Raw genomic sequence first — 21,172 nt, 5'->3', positions numbered from 1 at the left:
TTTTTAACTAACACGACGCAATATTTGTTTTGCGACGTGGAATCTTTTCATTTAACGTCGTTAGGTTTAATATAACCGACGTGGATTTGAATTTTTAAATTATGAATAGAATTTTTTTTCCCGTGACCTTTCAGTTTATTTTTCAATTACAGTGCGTTATAAATAGAGTTTTTTTTTCGGAGGAAATTTAAAATGAAGGAAATTAATGTTCTGGAATATGTAAAGTTTCTTTTTTGGATGACAGATTTAAATAAAATAAGAATATAAAAACAACGACTGTTTTTGTATTACTGTCGTCGTTTTTCGTCGTCTTAAGTAAGACTAAGACGACGTAATATATTTGTTGAGCGACGTTGATTTGTTTTTTAAACGTCGTTAGGTATAATATAACCGTCGTTGAAAATTGTCTCTCTGATTGCAAATTTGCAACGACGTTAGGTATAATATTTGTAGATACACAAAAGCACACACATCATCAACTTCCAAAAAATTGTCTCTCTGATTGCAAATCTGTGTCATCTGTTAAGATTATGATGTGGAACAGAGTTCCATCTGGTAAGATTTCGTAACCCTTGGGATCTCAGAAAAATCTGATTATGTCGGCGGTTTTCTATATAAACCGTCGTGGTTATTTCAATTCTTGTCATTAAGTAGATCTACCGGCGTAGGATAAGAAAATCAAAGAAAAAAATTGTTAACAAAAATTCTTATTAAGACGACGGTTTAAATTAAAGGTACGACGTATAAAATGAATAAATACGACGTTAAATTTTATAGTACGATTTAAAGATAACGTCGTAGAACTATACGAGAATGGCGTCGATATATTTATATTTTCCGTCGTTGTAAATTAATTTAATACGGCGATATTTTGTATTTTAAAGCCGTGGATTTGTTTGTAATTATACGGCGTCTTATACGAAAAACCTCGTCGTGTTATTTTATGAGTAAAAACGGCGGCTTTTATTGAAATCGTCGTCTTTACTTTCTACGTCGGTCGATTCATAACTTCTGCCGTTCTTTGTTGGCTTTGATTTTACACTGCGGAAATCTGTTTCAAATAGGCGTCGGTTGTTTAATTAGGTACGTCGTTGTTTTTGAACAGCCATTTGAATCTCCATTTTTTTAGTTGTCTAAGGTGGTATTACACGACGGTGTTTTTAGAACCGTCGTCTTTTTAAAAACCACGACGGTTTTCACTTAGACCGTCGTTATTTTCTGGTCGTCTTTTTCACTTTTTGTAGTAGTGAGCGCTTGTCACTTTTATTGTGGTACGTTTAATTATTTCTTTGTGTGTAGATATTTGCCTACCTACTCCTTGAGGATACGATACTTGGACTTCCAAGATTATTACTACGTGTGACTACTTGCACTTGGGTAGACGCAACAGTTGGCCAAGAGTCATCGTGTTCACTTTCCCTTGAAAATTGGGTACAAGTTCAGGGGAAATTCACTAGTTTAGCCTCAACACAATGAACCATAAGCCCAGACAAAACACACAAACCCCAATATAACTGAAACTCTAAAGCGACCCATGAGCCTACATGAACCCTATCACCACCACCTGAAGAAGTGTCGTCACAGCCATACCTAACACCGCATCCATAATAGATTTGGGAAAAATATGATTCACAACGATCAACATGAGGATAAGAGTGAATAAATAAACGAAAACAAAAAACTATGGCAAAGAACAATTGGATGATTTTTACCAACTACCATCAAATACAATGTAGAACCAAATTCAGAGAACATGAGTAGTGTTAGAGAGCGGGTTTTGGGAAAATGATTTGATTGAGAACATAGCCCAAAAGGGGTGAAGGGGAACTTCAATCTAAGTACGGCCCAAAAGAGATCACCACAAGGGGATTCTTATCCAAAATGCCCAGTGGACTTATTTACTAACCCAACAATAAGAGATGAAGGGTAGGTGGGACAGTGAGGCTTCTTCCTCCCCCCTCTATTGAGTTTTTCCTTAGGATTTACACAGGGAGAGAGCGGCTAGGTCAAAATTTCTCTCTCCACATATCCTATGAAATCACTTCTCTTAATTTGACCAATATATATATATAATAATAATATTTATTAAACTAATTAAATAATTTATTGATCACATAAGTCACTTCATGTAGGTTAGGTGATACATAATATTTATGAAATATTCTTACAAACTTGTCATCTGATATTAAAATACCATTGCAACGTTTATCTCCGCCGCAAATACATAGGTCACGCATTGCAAATATTCTTACAAGATTTAAGATTGAATTTTAATGGAATCTTCTTGTGGTTTAGGCACTGGAAGGTGGCCCTTCTCCTGCAAGCTCTTAACAGTTTCATATAGGCACTGTTTCACTGGAGTGAACTCCACGCCCAAGTCTTGTAGCTTCTGGGTTGTCAACTTGTATGGTTTTACTCTTGGTTTGACTTCATCCGAGCACCTGTAAATATATGACATACTAATTAATTTAATCCCACAACATTAAAAAACAAGAGTACTTTCAAAAATACAAATATGTGTATTGCATTAAAATAGTTTGAAAATAGAAATCCATAAATAATAAAAAAAATTGTATGTAAATAGATTTTAAAATAATAGTTTAAAATCTATAAGCAAACCAATGATTAGCCAAAAATTTCTTTATTCTATAAAAAGTTAAAAACATTAAGTAATGGACCATAAGCAAACACTAAATCAATCACTACGAGAGATGCCTACGTATGCATAAACAAACATATTTATCATTTCGCTTATACCAAAATAGGGATACCATCACTGTCTCCCGCCCTCATCCCCATCTTGGTTGTTAACATGTAGCTCAGAAAATATCTTTTTTAGACAAGAAATAAAGAAAACAAAATTGATGAGGACAATGATGTACTTACTTGGTGGGAATTGGGTATTCTGGGAAGAACTTGGCTAGGATTTCTACCACGTCTCCACGGTGAAGCACACTCTCACCACAAAGGTACCTTCCCGAGGCAGATGGAGTTTCATACACCAGAATGTGGGCCAGAGCCACGTCCCTAACATGCACATAGGCCTGCACAGCATTGGCATAAGTCTTGGCTGAGCCTGTGAGGTACTTGAGGATGTGGATGATGCTAGCGTTGACGGTTGGTTGGAGAAGTGGTCCGAGTACCAAAACTGGGTTCACCACCACCAAATCCACCCCTTTCTCCTTGGCCTCTTCCCAAGCTGTCTGCTCTGCCACTGTTTTCGCATAGCAGTACCAGTTCTGCATATATATTATTTTGTATTTGTCAAATTCATTATCACTTTAAGCATCATAATCATCGTCATGGTTACCTTAATCCTTAAAGCAGAGTGTATGTATAACCGTTATTTTCAATTGTATTAATCTAATCCATTTTATTTGTTTCATCGATCCAGCTCTATCAAGAGGATAACTATGAAATGGCCACAATATGTTTCAAAGAGCTGGTGATACTTGGGAAAGAAGGTCGAAAGCTGCTGGCCTTAAAGTTATGGCTGACCATAACGGCACTTCAAATCCTGAAAAGGCTAATGCTCCCCTCAAGAAAGCTGGAGAAATTTTTGAATCTTTAGGGAAGGCAGATTCTGCTACTTGGACTAGGCATCGGATAGTGAGACCAAAGGTTGGTCAAGCTTTCACAACAAGTGAAGCTAGTTCTAAAAGGCAGAGAGACAAAGTATGGTAATGGCATAAACATCTTGGGCATGCCTTGTTTGGTTATCTGAAGAAGTTGTTCCCATCATTATTTTCCAGTTTTATGTTTCTAGCTTCCAGTGTGAATTGACTAAGAGTCATCGTGTTCCGTTCCCATTAAGTACAAATAAAAGTTTGGTTCCCTTCTCCCTTATTCATTCTGATGTTTGGGGGCTTGCTCAAATAGCTACTTTGGTTAGAGCTCGATGGTTTGTACTTTCACTGATGACTGCACCCGAATTACCTGGGTTTCCCTTATCAAAACCAAAGTGGAAGTCAATTTAACGTTTCAACAGTTCCATAAAATGGTGGTGACTCAGTTTCATGCCCAAATATAGGTTCTCCATTCTAACAATGGCGGAGAATTTCTTAATCATGATCTCAAAAAATTCTTACAGGATCATGACTTCATACATCAATGCTCGTGTCCATATACTCCCCAACAAAATAGGGTGACTGAGAGAAAGAACTTACATTTATTGGAAGTCGTTCGTGCATATTTATTTAGTGCCAACATGCCTAGATCTTTTTGGGGTGAGGCCGTCCTCTCTACAACTTACCTTATAAATAGGATTCCCTCAAGAATCTTGAATTTCCAAACTCCTCTTCAAACACTTCACCACCATCTCCAAATACCTCCCACCCTAAACCTTGAACCATGGATTTTTGGCTGTATTGTATTCATGCACTTACATAATCACCAACGCAACAAATTGGATCCCCACGCAGAAAAGTGTGTTTTCATTGGCTATGCCCCTCATCAAAAAGGCTACTGATGTTATCACCCTCAAAGTCATAAGGTATATACCTTCATGGATGTAGTGTTCCAAGAACAAGACATATATTTTTTAGAAACATAGGAGGAGAATCTATAGCGAAGCACCTCGAATTTTCTGGACTTTTTCACAACGGAATAGATTTAACATCAATGTGACCGGTCACCCCTCCAAAACAACCCGTCGCCCTCCTTATTCCTTCACAGGCGGAGCCATTGTGTCAAAACGACCGTTGCTTTGTCCTCTTTTGCCGAACATTGAGCCTATGTCGCCAATGGAAAACGACCAGTCAACTCCATGATGCCAAAATCAGGAGGAGGTAGTTGCTTATGTCATCCTCTTCACTAATCACCAGCAAATAGTGGTTGAAGGCCCAAGGACCCCCGCCTAGAATTCTCGCTCTGTCTTGTCGTGAGGAGAAAGCAAACATGAACAAATAATCCTCCAAGGTCATAATCTCCACCCGTGCCTTCGGTCTCCATAGTGTCGCCATAGTGCGCTTAAACCCCTCCTTGTTGAAAGGTTTCTTCGTGAGCACTTTGCCTACTAGGACAAACTTTGTAGTTCGAAGCAGACCAACATTACCTCCCTCAACCACCAGTACTAGTTGCTGTTCCTCCTCAGTCGGCACAAATTGAGAAGCAAAATGGTTCACCATCTCTTCCATGTGCCAAACTGTACTCCAATACATCTAGCACCCACTTAAATAGCTGTTGTACTAGAATAACAATACGTAGTAGGACTATCAGGATCATGGAAGTCCTGAGAGAATACTACTTTGAAATCTCACAAACTTTCTCTACCGACTTGACCTTTTCTACTCTCCTAGAGAAACCCTAGGATAAAACAATTGTTCTTAATTATGGCAGATCTGGGTTATGTCAATTGGTCATAGTAGTGAGTCCGTCCCTTGCACCCAAGTCTTCTCCTTATAGATTAGCTAGATAAATTTTAAATTGTTTACAGCAAAGCTTGTATTTAAAAAAAAATAATTGTTCTTAATTATGAGACATAATGAGTGATAAATATATCAAACATTGATGTTTGTTTGTGTGCATAATCTATATATATAAAGCAAAAGATAAAGAATGGTGAAACATTCAAAATATCAGAAAATACCAGAAAATGCCCTTGTGAGTCATTAAACATCTACTATATATACTGGACAGATAAAATATTAAAATTGTTATAAGATTATGTCTAACCTTGGTGTTCTTGCAATATTCAAGGTTGCTCCAACATGACTCATCGACCACCACATCAGGGCTCCTGGTGGGGTTCATGTACACTGTACCAATTGACGACGTGAACACAACCCTTTTAACCTTGGCTTCTGCTGCTGCAACAATCACATTTTTCGTTCCATTCACCGCAGGCTCCATCATTTGTTCCTATATTTGTTCCATCATTCATTGCCTTATTAAAAAAAGGGCTGGATAAAGGCAATAGAGGGGTCCCATTTAAAAAGATACAAGTTTCTTTACCCCAAAAAAAAAAAAAAAAAAAAACTAAAAGTTCCCAAAAAAAAGTATTTAGACAAAAAACTAAAGATGGTCTATTAATTAATAAATATTAGATATGTTAATAAGTGTCACGAGAAACTACAACCTATTCAATTAATAGTGAATTCTAAAATCTTTTTCTCAAATCAAACAAAAACCTATTAATAAATATTAGATATGTTATTATGCATGTCCCATTTAAAAGTTATTGAGGGCCCATCTTTTTGGGCTTTACAAATAAAACGCATGCTTTTGGAGAACTCAAGCTTAAATGAAACGATGTGTTCCATTAAAAGAGATCAAAGAAAGAGAATTCTAGCAAAAGAAATTAGGTTTGTCTTCTTCTACTCGAAAACCTGCACCTCAGAGTCCATACATCAACCCATAAATTTTGAAATCTATATATAAAATTAAAATTCAAATTAAATATATAAAAGGTCATACTACTCCTACATATTTACATTGCTTGCCACTAAGCTTCAAATAAGTCAACTTGATTGTTTTCAAGCATGTCAATAAGTCCTTCATTTCTAATTAATACTTCATCATTTATAGCATATCAATGACGTTGGTTTTTTTTTTTGGGGGGCATTCCCTCTAATCCCAAAAATTTCGACCAATAAAAAAATCCTTAAATTTTCGACCAAGAAAAAATTCCTCAAATTTTGTCCTAATAAAATATAATTGGTAAATTATTATCAACATAATATGTGTATATCCAATACAATATAATAGGTAAATTATTATCAATACAATTTACCTACAAATTTACCTATAATAGGTAAATTACAAGTTATATTATTGCATAATAGGAAATTATTAGGTAAACTATATCCAAAATACTTTTATAAAAGTTGGGTATATTATTTGAATAATAAGTAAATTCATTTTTGTAAAAGAAGTAATACGTATGTTATTTTTTCAACATAAAATTGTATGTATGCTATTATATTTATAAAATAATAATATAATAAATAATTAATCACGTATACTTCATAAGTAAATTAAAAAAAATTATTGAATAAACTGATTAGGTATATGTTAAATCTGAATGTATTGTTAAGTTTTAAAAAAGTTTCCAAATTAATCCTACATCCATTTGAAGATCTTTTCAAATTGAACGTGTGCCATTAGTTATAATCAAATTGAAATTTGTTTTTGTGTTGGTTCCTATATTAATATACAAAATATAATAATGACTTAGTTGGGGGTATTTTAGTAATAAAAAAAGTACAATAAATTCGATTTTTCGTTTGATTAGGTAAGTTCCTGAGTTGGATCCTAGTCATCGGGTTTTATTTAGAAAAAAACTGGATATTATTCAAACAAAAATAAAGAGATGGGTTGTAATTGAAAAAATTACTTTGAAGGGGTTAAGTTAAATTTACTATTAAAAAATGATAATAACAAATCCAATCACTTCAAAATATTTTAATAGCATAGAGATAATATATTATAGTAGAAAATCATAAGCAAATTTTATTTTCAGTCAAGGTACAATAATATCTTTTTTTCAAGGCATTTGGAATACATTTTGGAGAAATTTTTTTTAAGGTTCTAGAATACATCCACGCGTTAGGGTATGGCCTAAATTGGTAATTTTAAAACCTCATTAATTTTACCCAAAAAAAAATTAACTAAAATGTTAGGTTTAAATTTTTTATTTTTTATTTATAAAATGGAAATCTGAAGAGAATAACACTCGAAAATAACTTTTCTAAAACCCCTTTCAACTGCCATAATTTCCCCGATATGGTCCAATGGCATCAAAGACAAAAACTAGCATCGACATAACTCTTAAAAAGACTAAGAACACCCAGCAAACTCAACCAAAATAATACTAAAAACTAAAACGATGTCGACAAAAGGAAAATTAATCGCCACTGATTCTTTCGGGGTAAGACATAGAGAGCACCACCTAGTTACTCCAGGACCTCAACGCACCAATGAGTAGTGGATCTACCATGATCAAGCCGCAACACCTCAAACAGAAACCACGCAAGATGAGGCACAACCAAAGCTAGCCCAGATATGAGACTACAAATCTCCCAAAAGAAGAGTAGATCGATAGAGGTCTCCCAAAAACCAAAGAACATCGAAGATCCAACATAATCAAGGAGCCGAAGCGTCCTCTCTCTTTTTCTTTCCCTCTCTTAGCGGCTAGGGTTATGTACCCTAAAATGTGAGCTTTTTACCAAACTACTAGACATGCATGTTCTTTTTGTTTAATTTTTTTTTTTCTTTATCTTAATCTTTAGTTAAGATGTAATCATGACACCATGCAGCGAAAATGTAAATTGTTTCATATAAGATAATGAATATATCGTTACAATAGTAGGAAAAAATTCAAGCCGCTTAACTTTCTAATAGACTTTTATAATGTGAGACGTGAATTTGAAAGCTAATTTAAGAAATTATGAAAAGGGAAATATCTTCACCCAACCAAAACCAAACTATTCCTTTCTTAGCTAGTGTTTTTTTATTTTTTATTTTTACCTTTTAAATACTCATATATAGTATTTAAGAAAGTATTATGGGACTTAGAGAACAATTTTGGCCAAAACATCACAATCGACAAAAGCAAGTGGTTTCTGGCCCAGAACCACCACGGGATAGTTTTGGTTGAAGGATACACAAACTGATCGAAAAACTGTGCATGCACGTGCATGGTATTGTCCACCACGTAAGAGAAAAAGTGTGCATATTTTCCGGCAGCAACCAAACAGGAAAAGGAAGAAACAAAGTAAGGAAGCAGAGACAAAAAAAAATAAAAAAAACTCACTGGGTCATCCGTAACCGGTGATGCTGTGTGAAAAACGCCATCACAGCCGTTGATGGCTTCTTTAAGGCTCCCAATGTCAAGAAGATCAGCTTTACGTAAAGTCAACCTATCTTGAGCTCCTTCAAGCTCCCTCAAATGAGCATTCTTTGGGTCATCTGTGATCAACCCAAAATAAGAAAAGCACCAAAAAGGAAAAAAAACATATCAATACAAGGAAGAATTATGTCTCCCAATATATGTTATACGTGTTATGTCAAACTGGGAATCAAAACCGCAAATTCATATATAATTCAAATAAATTAATGGCCAGTTCTAATTCACAGTCTCATAATATAACAAGTCGATACTCCGAATGTAGGACAAAAAAACAACTCAAAGGCCAAGAAGATAATGATTTGGAGTGACCTGGGTTTCTCAAGGTTCCCCTAACAATGTAGCCTCTTTCTAGCAACAGTTTGACAATCCAGGAAGCAATGAAGCCTCCAGCTCCGGTGACACAAACAGTTTGGCCATGGCCTGAAACTGAAGAGCTATCGGCAGGCATCTTAATACTTAGCTTGGTTTTAGGGTAATGAATTTTTTTTGTTTCTCTTTTGGGTGGTGGGAGTGGAAGAGATCAAAATAGAGAGAGAGAGAGAGAGAGAGAGAGAGAGAGAGAGAGAGAGAGATTTTGAAGTTTGTGTTTTGTAATGGAATAGCTGCTAGTGTGGCTTTATAAGGAGGAGAAGAGCCCACCGGATCACCTACCGCCGGTTAAAAAAAAATATTTGAGAAAAAAGATAAAGATATGTGAGGCTTTAACAATTGCTTTTTCTTTTTTGGTCTGAGCTTTAACTTTTGCTTTGTCTAACAAGTGGAAGACAAAATGTCTCATGAGCCACATGACTTTCTATTTTTTTCTTTTCGTTGTAGAATAATGATATTTTAATTGGTGTTATTGGTGGCGTTTTAAATGAGTGGTTTATGAATTCCTACTTTTGAGTTTGGTTATAATCTTTTATTTATAAGAGTACACACCAATCAATCGTAATCAATTTGGCCCTTCATCGTATGAGCCACTTTAAAGGGATATTATCATCTAATTATAGTTCATTTCAGTCTTAAAACTCATGTGTGTGGACCAAAAGATTAAGAATCAGATTGATTGATTTGAAAATTTAAGGATTGAATTGACAAGTCCATAGACGTTTCTGGTCAGTTTGGTGGGTTTGGATAAGTCACTTGCAACCCATGTTCTGTGTCTGATTTGATCTAAATATAATTTACTTTATTTTATTTTTCTGGCCCTTAATTTCTTAAAATGATTTCTTCCCATCAAAAGAGAAAAAAATAATTTAAAAAATAAAAAAATTTACTCTTTTATTTTATTATAATTTAAACTATAAAAGAATGAGGTTTCTCACACACACTACTAAGGTGATATGGGGGTTCAAACTTGAGACTATCAATATGTAAATCAAGGCCATTTTCCACTGAGCTAGATCCGTTGGCTTAAAATATAAATTTTTATTTTATTTTTAAAAACTTAATTTATTTTGTTAGAGACAACAATGGAGCTAAAAATGACAAGAGGCTACTAGCAGTTTTAATGAGAAAAAGAACCTATCCTCTCAACTGCTTTGACTGCCTTTTTTTCTTTCTTTCTCCAAGTTCTTTAAATAAAGTTGGGAAGTTGTTGAACAAAGACTCAATTTGAATCGTTTCTTCAATTGAGTTTTAAAGTAGGGAAGTTGTTAATTAATGTATTAATTAAAGACATATCAGTTGTTTGTATGTACCATTTCAACCAAAAGATTTATTGGTTGGTTTATACCTTTTCAACTAAAAGACATATTGGTTGACTTTCACCTTCTTAACCAAAAGACATATCGGTTGGTCAAAGAATCAAATTCAATTGTCGTGGAACTCCATCTATCTCTATATAAAATAATGATATTTTATTACTGAAATCTCAACAGATGTTTGAAACTTGGGATTTTTTTTTTCCAACAAAGTGCGGAGAAAGCTAATAAGAAAATAAAAGAGTTCGATATGGGATATAAGATTTTTCATTAAGAAAAAGATGAAAAATAAGGTTTATTTGATAATAATTTCAATTTTAGTTTTTAGTTTTCATTTTTTGTGCTAGTGTACAGAGAAAAAAGAGGGAGTATGGAAGTGAGAATGAGAATGAAGATGAGATTGAGAGGAAAGATGAAAGGAGTGGATGAGAGAGAGGAGTACAAAAGTGAAAACAAAAACAAAAGACTGAAAACTATTTGAAATTGTTTTCACTTTCAAGTTTTTATTTTCAATTTTGTTACTCTTTCTCATTATCTCTCTCAATCTCATCCCGACTCCAATTCTCACTCTTATTTCTCCTATACTCTAGCACAAAATAAATTAAAACTAAAAACTAAAATTAAAATTGTTATCAAACGAGCCTAATTGAGCTCACTTTTCAGTACAAATAAAATGACCATAATAAAAGAGCCCGACCTTTTTTTTTTTTGGGTTAAGAAAAAACAAAAGTCAAGACCCAACAACCATTTTCCAACAAGACAATGAGGGCACAAATGTTGACAAAAAGGGGATTTTCAAAGGTCCACCAACCAAGTTCTCTCGAATCTTCTTTTAATCAAATACATCCTCCCCAAACTTTTTAATAGAAAAAAATTATTAAAGAAAAAAAATGGACTTCATGATTTGGTTTTTCTTTGTTTTAATTTCTTTGGCTTTTCAATTCCCACAGGTTCTAAACTATGCTAGAATAGATCAGAAAAGTTAATGACACAAACCATAGTAGAATGATGGTGTCAACAGTATACGGTTTTTATAAAACATAAGGGGTGAATAGCTCGCTGATAATTGAGTAGACTTATTCTCTTGTAAATAAAGAACTTTCCAACTTAGGGAAGTATGAGTTCTGGAAGTAACTGCCAAGATAACAATAGTTGAACCTTAAACTCTTCCGGCTTACATTCAGATTTTGGCTAGATAATTGACTCTGGTGCACTGATCATATGACCTTTAATTCCCGAAACTTTACGTATCGTGCCTCACCTCACTTGAGAAGTGTGGCCAATGCTAATGGTACTCAAGTCCTGTTACAGGCGCATGAACAGTGGAATTAACTCATTCTCTCTCCCTACATCATTGCTTACTTGTACCTTCTCTCTCCAATAACCTTTTGTATATTGGACAAGTCACTAAGCAACTTAATTGTTTTGTATTAATGTACCCGTTTTTCTATCTTCTTTAGGATAGTCTCACGAAGGAGATCATTGGACATGATACTAAGAGAGAGGGATTGTATTATGTTGATGATATTTGTCAAGACCGGGTTTGTAACACCCCGACTCTAAAATTTAATGTCTATTTTATTGATTTAAAGTGGAATTACGAATTTACCCTTGGGGTAGGGGTAAATTGGTCATTTTCTTATCCGGAAGGATTTTGGGACCACGACTGGTATTTTTGGATAGGTGGTACTGAGATGAATTCTTAGACATGTGGTAGGCTTGAAATGGAGTTGTAACGAGGAAATAGCGATCAAAACATTATCAGTGGCAAAACTGTAATTATTTCGAAAAGTTTGGTAAAAAAATCAGATTTTTCACCTCAACACTCTCTCTCCTCGAGCGATCAGTTCTCTCTCTCTCTCTCTCTCTCCTCAGCCTCTCTCTCTCCCCCGACGCTGATTCTCCCAGGAACGCCACCAGTCCCAATCGACTCCCCTCGACATCCCGGTCAAGACCCGCTAGCTTTCCCTGTTGGAAACCACGAATTTCGGCCACGATCTCGACTGGTTCGAACCGGAGATTTCCCGTTGTCGCGCCGCCGTCTCCGCAGCCCAAACCTGGTGAGTGAGGTATGGTTTCTTCCTCTTTTTCCTAGTTCTAGCTGACGGATGCATAGGTTTGGATCGATTTACTGGGTACAAACTGATTTTGAAAACCCTAGGTTTTGGCCGGATTTCAAAGTGAAATTTCGGCCAGTTGTCGTCCGAATTGGACCTCCCCGTAGTTGAATGAAGTGATCCTGACCTTGAGTAGAAGCTAGGATAGGAAGGGTGAGCTCGGGTGTGGATTTTTTCCGTCACTGGAATTTACTCTACACACCCACGCGCTGCCGGCACGTGTGGCGGAGCGTGGGCGAGGCTGGTGAAGTTGCAATTTGACCCGATGAGATCCTTAGGTTGTCACGAGTACATAGGAATTCGCAGACGCCGTTTGACTATCGAACGGATTTTCGCATATTGTGCGTTATCCGGGTTCGATAGGTTCTGACAGTTAGATCTTTTCTGAATTAAAATATGTTGTTCTAGGTGTTCCTAGGACCGTATAGGACCTCACGGATTATGAATCGGAACCCCGGATGTTCCGATTCAATAATGCAAAGTTTGCGTGTTAGCAATAACCGTATAATCGTGAACGATTCCTAAACCTGTAATCGGACCTTAGGATACCTTCTTCAACATGCACGTACTGGGAATTTGGGGATTTAAGTATTTAATTTGTGATTTCCGCTTGACGTAATTTTATATTAATTAAATGTTCGTATCTCGAAATAGGTGTTTCGACTGCACGTACTCAGCAGGCAGGACCCTCACGTGGTCAGGCAGCGTGAGAATATTTGTGAGTGGACTTTGCTTTCAATCATATGCATGGTTTTATTGATGAAAGATTTATGCATAATGTTTTTAATGGTTTATTGAATATATTATATTCATGAGTTGAATTTGATGTTTTATAGCGCTTTGGCAATATATTGTGGGTTTGGCATTTTTGGGTATCGAGAGTATATTTTATAAGGATTTTGGGGAAGTATATATATATATATATATATATTCTATATAGGCGAGATACTTGGGTTGTTGAAGTGTGTTGTGGAAGAACTTGAATATGAGGGGTTGTTGAGAGAAGTTGTATGATTACACTATGTAAGTACCTTCCCCAGTTATTAGACTTTCCACACGCGGCGTTGGATTTTCCGGCGTGTGAGACACTTTCCATATGCGGCGTTGGATGTTCCGGCATATGGAAAGACTCTATATAGTGTTTAGGGTCATCACCCATGGCGTTGGATGTTCCGATGTGTGCACGCGTAGGACATAGTGTGGGAACTACACATGGCGTTGGATGTTCCAGTGTGTGAGCTATGGAGTTTCCTCCCCCGATTGGACCGCTCATCCCTAGGCGTAAGATAGCACCTAAAAATCCTGCGGACTAGTCAAACGATCCCCCAGTTGGATTGTTTCCCCGGTACCTAGGTAGTATGATGACTGTATTGTATAGCTATGTATAGTTATATATATATTTATATTTATATTTATATGTATATTTATAGTTGGGAGAGTGAAGAAATTAGAATTTTTCAGTGGTTTGGCAGGAGTTGCAAGATTGTAAGAATGAGGTTTATGGATGAGATGACTTGTGTTTTGAAGAATTTTAAATGAATTATGCTTTGAGTAATTAAGTATTGAATTGTGAACCTGCATGTCTTGAGCATTATTTTTCCACGGCGGGGTTACTATATTGTTTTAAATGCAAATCTTATTTTTGTCTACTCACATGTTTTCTGTTTTGCGCCCCCCAGCCAGTAGTGGCTCTAGGAAGCATGCAAGTGGTGTACGAGGCTCGAACTGTGAACCTTCCTAGTTAGGATTTAAGTAATTTCTTCTACTCAACTGTTCTTGTAATCTAAATTCAGTAGATGCTCTGTTATCGCCCATGGTAGATTTTACTTGTGAGGCCGGAGGCCATTTAGTATGTTTTGATGAATTATGAAAGCATGCTGCTGGTTGGGATTTTTATTTTATGTATGTTGCAGGTTGAAATTTTTGTTGGGTTAGCTTAATTTACAGGGGAGACTCTGCCAAAATTTTGGTAGAGAGTCTCAGTTTTTAGTAAGTGGGCCCGGCATCAGGAAGATGTCGGCAAAAAGACAGGGTCCGCTCCGGTTTCCGGGAAATTCCAAGGTGGGTCATGTCAGGGTTCATCTTACCAAAGGTTCTGTCAAAGATCATCAACAACGCATTCTACTGTGGCATTCTCGTTTAGAACATCCATCTTTTGGCTACCGGAGACATCTTATGCCATCTTTATTTTATGGTTTTAGTCTTGGGGATTTTCAATGTAATAAGTAATGTTGCCCAAGAGTCATCTTGTTCACTTTCCTTTGAAAATTAGGTATAGTTCATAGGCAATCCACCAGTGTAGCCTCACCACAATGAACCATAAGCCCACAAACCTAATAGACAAAACTCTAAAGCAACCCATAAGCGTAAATGAACCCTATCACCACCACCTGAAGAAGCGTCGTCGCGGCCACACTTAAAACCGTATCCATAATAGATCTAGAAAAAATATGATTTACAATGATTAACCTGCAAATAAGAGCGAACAAATAAACGAAAACAAAAAACCATGCCAAATAACAATTAGGTAATTTGTAGCAACCCCCATCAAATACGATGTAGAGCCAAATTTAGAGAACATGAGTAGTGTTAGAGAGCGGATTTTGGGAGAATGATTTTGATTGAAAACATAGCCCAAAAGGAAAAGACGAGAAGAAATGAGGGCATGGACAATAATGCTTCTTCCTCTTCCCCCTCTATAGAGTTTTTCCTTACACAGGGAGAGAGTTGCTAGGTCAGAACTTCTCTCTCCACATAGCCTCTAAAATTACTTCTCTTAATTTGACCAATATATAAAAATAATATTTATTAAACTAATTAAATAATTTATTTACTACATAAGTCACTTCATGTAGGCCACACAGAATATTTATAAAATATTCTTATTACAAACTTGTCATCTAATATTACAATACCATTGCGACGTTTATTTCCGCACTAAAGACAAGATTTTTTAAGATTGAATTTTAATGGAACTTCTTGTGGTTTAGGCACTGGAAGGTGGCCCTTCTCCTGCAAGCTCTTGACAGTTTCATATAGGCACTGTTTCACTGGAGTGAACTCCGCGCCCAAGTCTTGTAGCTTCTGGGTTGTCAACTTGTATGGTTTTACTCTTGGTTTGACTTCATCCGAGCACCTGTAAATATATGACATACTAATTAATTTAATCCCACAACATTAAAAAAACAAGAGTACTTTCAAAAATATTGAAAATAGAAATCCATAAATAAAAAAAATATGCCTGCACCATTTAGAATCCATAAGTAAGCCAATGATTAGCCAAAATTTTATTCTATAAAAACATTAAGTAATGGACCATAAGCAAACATTAAATCAATCACTTCGAGAGTTGCCTACGTATGCATGAACAAACATATTTACCATTTCACTTATGTCAAAATAGGGATGGCAACAAGGGGTTTAGAGTCGGGTATGACAATACCATCATTATGTTGAATTATAAGCCTTAAGCTGACTTAATAGTTAGTTTAATTCGTATTCCATTTTATTTCCTTTTATGACAAGTGTAAGCTTCCTATTGGTTGCCCAAGTGAACGGCTGAGATCATCTTGCGATGTAAGAGATCCAGCTACTGTGCATAACAGATATATCCCTCACACTATGTGCGGGAGGTTGTAAGAAAGAGAGAAGTGAATGAACACTCTGCTGCTACACGTATAGCAGACAGATTTTGGTAATTTCTTATTGCTTCTTTCCCTTTTTTTTCCTTCTGCAAATTCTGAGTATTCATACCTGAAAAACACTAACACATTGTCCCCCGCCCTCATCCCTCTCTCGGTTGTTAACATGTAGCTCAGAAAATATCTTATGTAGACAAGAAATAAAGAAAACAAAATTGATGAGGATGATGATGTACTTACCTGGTGGGAATTGGGTATTCTGGGAAGAACGTGGCTAGGATTTCCACCACGTCTCCACGGTGAAGTACACTCCCACCACAAAGGTACCTTCCAGAGGCAGATGGAGTTTCATACACCAGAATGTGGGCCAGAGCCACGTCCCTAACATGCACATAGGCCTGCACAGAATTGGCATAAGTCTTGGCAGAGCCTTTGAGGTACTTGAGGATGTGGATGATGCTAGCGTTGACGGTTGGTTGGAGAAGTGGTCCGAGCACCAAAACTGGGTTCACCACCACCAAATCCACCCCTTTCTCCTTGGCCTCTTCCCAAGCTGTCTGCTCTGCCACTGTTTTCGCATAGCAGTACCAGTTCTGCATATATTATTTTGTATTTGTCAAATTCATTGTCAAATGCAAACAAGATTATTTGGTCATTTTATATGGATTTCAAAGACTATTTGATCTTCTGTGAAATGGGGTTTTAATTTTTTTTGTAATTAATAATAGATTTTCGTCTTGATAAATTGATAGTTGTTCGCTTCCCGAGGAAAACCACGTGAGATAAAACTCTGAGGTAGGAAAAAATACCACACATGACAGCCGTACAATATAAAATTTCTAAAGACAAGGAAATTAAAAAGAATCTGCAACTAAAGCATCATGCAAAACTATTGGGGCATTGCACCAGTACATGACGCCAAACCGCTTCAGCCATGGGGCACTGCACAAGTACATAAAAGCTAGTTTCCTCCTCTCCACAAAACACGCACCCTCCCAGCTCAGCTATGCCCCGCCTTTTCAAGTTGACTTTGGTGGGCAGAATATTTAGCACGGCTCTCCAAATAAAGATGTGGACCTTCCAAACCGGTACAACGATACCATTGGCCACACAATTGATTCGAGCGGCTTCCCCCCCCAAGTTGGAAGGGATAAGTAATATCCATGTCTCTCAAAATGCCAAATCAAGATGTTCGGTGGCTGGCGGAAACTCGAAGGAATTTTCTGTATGATTGGCGCTTCTTTCACAGAAAACCAAGCTTATAGAAAATATGTCTTCCATTGCAAAGTAACTGGATTAATAAGAAAACTGACACGGGGGTCATCATGCTTCTCCACTGGCGTAGACGAGACCTTGAAGGAGTCTGGAGTGGGCAACGATCTGTCGCCCCAAATTTCGAACATTCTTACCGTCACCAATTCGCCAACGAGATCTTCTCTCAATGACCACTTTAGCTTCGCACAAACTTTTCCAAACATAAGAAGGAGAGTTACCCAGCGAGGCCTCCAGGATGGAGCAATCTCTATAGTAACGAGCTTTGAGGAGACGGGCCACCAGAGTGCGGGTTATGAAACAAACGCCATAATTGCTTGGCTACCAAAGCCAAATTAAAAGCATAAAGGTTCTGAAAGCCAAGACCACCCTCATGTTTTGGTCTACACATGTTTTTCCAGCTTAACCAATGAATTTTTCGCCTCCCTTCTTGTTCACCCACCAATAACTAGCCATCACTTGCTGGATTTCCCGTACAAAACTTTAGGAATAATGAAGCAACTCATCATGTATATGGGCACCGCTTGTGCAACCACTTTTAGAAGAATTTCTTTACCAGTAAAGCTTAATTGTTAGAATTCTCTGTTTATATATGTATTTTCAGATTAGGAAGAGGTGTATATTCTGGAGCTTTTAGCTAGAGAGAATGGAGAGAAAATGGGAAGGCACTGTTCTATTGAATTCTTACAATCTGCAGCTTACATAGTGTGTCTGACAGAGAGAGAAATGTGATTCTCTCCTAACAGAATTACAACTGTCACCCTATTAGGTGCTTACACGTGTCATACTAAATCTAAGCTAGAGAATCCACCTAGACTATGATCTAATGGTTCTCATTACATCATTTAAAATAGACTTAACAGAAAATAGGAAATGACTTCAGCTCTAAGAAATCTGTAGAAGGATTATATTTCAACACTCCCTTCTAATCCTTTAGCTGATTTCACTCCAAGCAAGCTTCTCAGCCTCACAAACCGATCCTTAGGCAGAGCTTTAGTCAAAATGTCTGCTATCTGATCTTCTGTTTTGCAGTACATCAGTTCCATTTCTTTTGCTTGAATGGCTTCCCTTATAAAATGAAATTTCCTGCTGATGTGTCTTGTCTTTTGGTGATGAACTGGATTCCTTGCCATTGCAATTGCTGAGGTGTTATCACATAGAATTTGAGTCCCTTCTATCTGTTCTTCACCAAAATCTTCAAGCACAAATCTGAGCCACTTAGCTTGTGAAGTTGCTTCTGCAGCACTCACATACTCAGCTACGGCTGTAGATAGAGCAACTGTGTTTTGCTTGATGGAAGCCCAAGAGAACATGCCTGAGCCTAGTGTGAAGGCATATCCTGAGGTGCTCCTCATATCATCCTCACTCCCAGCCCAGTCACTGTCACAGTTCCCAATTAGAGTAGCTGTCTTCCCCTTTGCAAACTCAATTCCAAAATCCAATGTGCCTTGAATGTATCTCAGCTCCCTTTTAGCAGTTCCCATGTGTTTCTTTGAGGGATTGTGCATAAACCTAGCAAGCAAGCTAGATGCAAACATGACATCTGGTCTTGTGGCAGTCAGATAAAGGAGACTTCCTACAATCTGTCTGAATTCACTTTCATCTGCTGCTTCACTCCCATCTTCTCTACACAATTTCTCATTCACCACTAATGGAATTGCCACTGACTTGTAGTCTCTCATTCCAAACTTCTCAAGAATTTTCATGGCATATTTCTTTTGATGAATGAAAATATGCTTGTCAGTTTGTTCCACTCCCATGCCAAGAAAATGGTGCAACAGACCCAAGTCTGTCATCTCATAGTGTTGCATCATATCTTGTTTAAATTCTTCAAGCATTTTAGGACAGCTTCCAGTATATATAATGTCATCTACATAGAGGGAGACAATGATAATACCTGAGGTGTCACTTGTTTTGATATAGAGAGTAGCTTCACTTAAGCTTTTCTTAAAACCTGCAGTGTTGAAATAGGCATCTATTTCATCATACCAGGCCCTTGGGGCTTGCTTCAGTCCATATAGAGCCTTGTTCAACTTGAACACCTTGGTTTCCTTGCTCTCTTGAACATATTCTTGAGGTTGTTCAACATAAACTTCCTCCTTTAGAATGCCATTGAGAAAGGCAGACTTCACATCCAATTGAAATAGGTTCCATTCCTTTTGTGCTGCAAGGGCTATCAAAGTTCTGATGGTGTCAAGTCTTGCCACAGGGGCAAATGTCTCATTATAGTCGATTCCAGGCTTCTGTGAATAGCCTTTAGCCACAAGCCTAGCTTTATTCTTCTGCACAGTGCCATCTAGGTTCAGTTTGACCTTGTAGACCCACTTAACACCAATTACTGGTTTGTTAGATGGCCTGTCAACTAATTTCCAAGTATTGTTCTTCTCAATCATCTCCAATTCAGCCTCCATTGCACATCTCCATGATTCATCCAAATCTGCTTCTTCAAAGCTGTCAGGTTCTACAATGCACATGTTGCATTGTGCCATGATGTCATTAATACTCCTCCACTTGTGAGGTGTGTGATCAAGCCTTTGAGTCTCATCAAGCATTTCTTCCCCTTGAGGTGCAATTTCTTCTTCCATCTGCATTTGAGTATCCAAGAACTGAGATTGTTCATCTAATACTCTCTGTTCAGTTTCTGTAGTACCTTGATTTCCATCTGGCATAGATATTCCCACATCTGCATTGCTAGGATTCTCCCATTTCCATGAGACTTCTTCATCAAAATAGACATCCCTAGACAAGATAATCTTTCTAGTCTTAGGATCATACAGTCTATAGCCTTTTTCACACAATCCATAGCCCACAAAAATGCATTTGTGACTGTTTTCTTCCAACTTGTGTCTCAAAACAGAAGGAATAAGCACATGACATAGGCATCCAAACACTTTCAAATGTGCAATACCTGGCTTTCTTCCTGTGTAGGCCTCAAATGGTGTCATTTTCTCAAGAGACTTAGAAGGACACCTGTTGAGAAGGTAGACTGCTGTATGAACAGCTTCTGCCCAAAACTCATAAGGAAGACTCTTTTCATGTAGCATAGACTTTGCCATCTCAATCCCTGTCCTGTTCTTCCTCTCAGCAACACCATTTTGCTGAGGAGAATATGCCACTGTCAGCTGTCTTTGTATTCCAGCCTCACTGCAGTATGTAAGAAATTCATTTGACATGAATTCTCCACCTCTATCACTTCTAAGTGATTTCACTTTGTGTCCACTCTGCAATTCTGTCATTGCTTTGAACTTCTTGAAACATTCAAAAGCATTAGATTTATTTCTGAGAAAATAAACCCAAGCCATTCTTGTATAGTCATCAATGAATAACAGGAAATATCTGTTTTCTGACATTGATGCAATCTGCATTGGACCACAGATGTCAGTGTGAACTAATTCAAGTGGAAACTGAGCTCTCCAAGTAGATTCTGCAGGAAATGAGTCTCTATGTTGCTTTCCCAGCTTGCAGCCTTCACCCACTGCTAAATCCTTCTCCAGACTAGGCAGTCCATGAACCATGTCTTGATTTGCTAGCATCTTGATGCTTTGATCATTAAGATGACCCAGCCTTTTATGCCAAGTCTACAAACTGTGAGTCACACTTGCTCTCAAC

At 37.1% G+C, this 21,172-nt stretch overlaps 2 protein-coding genes across 2 annotated transcripts in view; both read right to left on the bottom strand.

Annotated features, from left to right (window-relative positions):
- Positions 1 to 2,171: 2,171 nt before the first annotated feature.
- On the bottom strand, positions 2,172 to 9,369 carry LOC117622175 (cinnamoyl-CoA reductase 1-like). The gene is made up of 5 exons (XM_034352759.1): positions 9,158 to 9,369; positions 8,753 to 8,907; positions 5,674 to 5,859; positions 2,887 to 3,239; positions 2,172 to 2,441 (listed from the first exon to the last, which is right to left on the bottom strand). Exons 1-5 carry the CDS (start codon positions 9,294 to 9,296, stop codon positions 2,258 to 2,260), a joined length of 1,017 nt encoding a protein of 338 aa, XP_034208650.1. The 5' UTR covers positions 9,297 to 9,369; the 3' UTR covers positions 2,172 to 2,257.
- Positions 9,370 to 15,578: 6,209 nt separating this feature from the next.
- The window catches only part of LOC117621323 (cinnamoyl-CoA reductase 1-like), a 49,091-nt gene continuing 43,497 nt past the window's right edge, over positions 15,579 to 21,172 (bottom strand). Inside the window, exons 2-3 of the mRNA XM_034351727.1 lie at positions 16,532 to 16,884; positions 15,579 to 15,786 (exon numbers count right to left, since the gene is read on the bottom strand). Of these exons, the coding sequence (XP_034207618.1) occupies positions 15,588 to 15,786; positions 16,532 to 16,884 (552 nt within the window). The 3' untranslated portion in view covers positions 15,579 to 15,587. The remainder of the gene's footprint in view (positions 15,787 to 16,531; positions 16,885 to 21,172) is intronic.

Source organism: Prunus dulcis, chromosome 3, assembly GCF_902201215.1.
Source record: "Prunus dulcis chromosome 3, ALMONDv2, whole genome shotgun sequence".
NCBI lineage: Eukaryota > Viridiplantae > Streptophyta > Magnoliopsida > Rosales > Rosaceae > Prunus > Prunus dulcis.
This window is presented reverse-complemented; position numbering and strand designations above follow the sequence as displayed.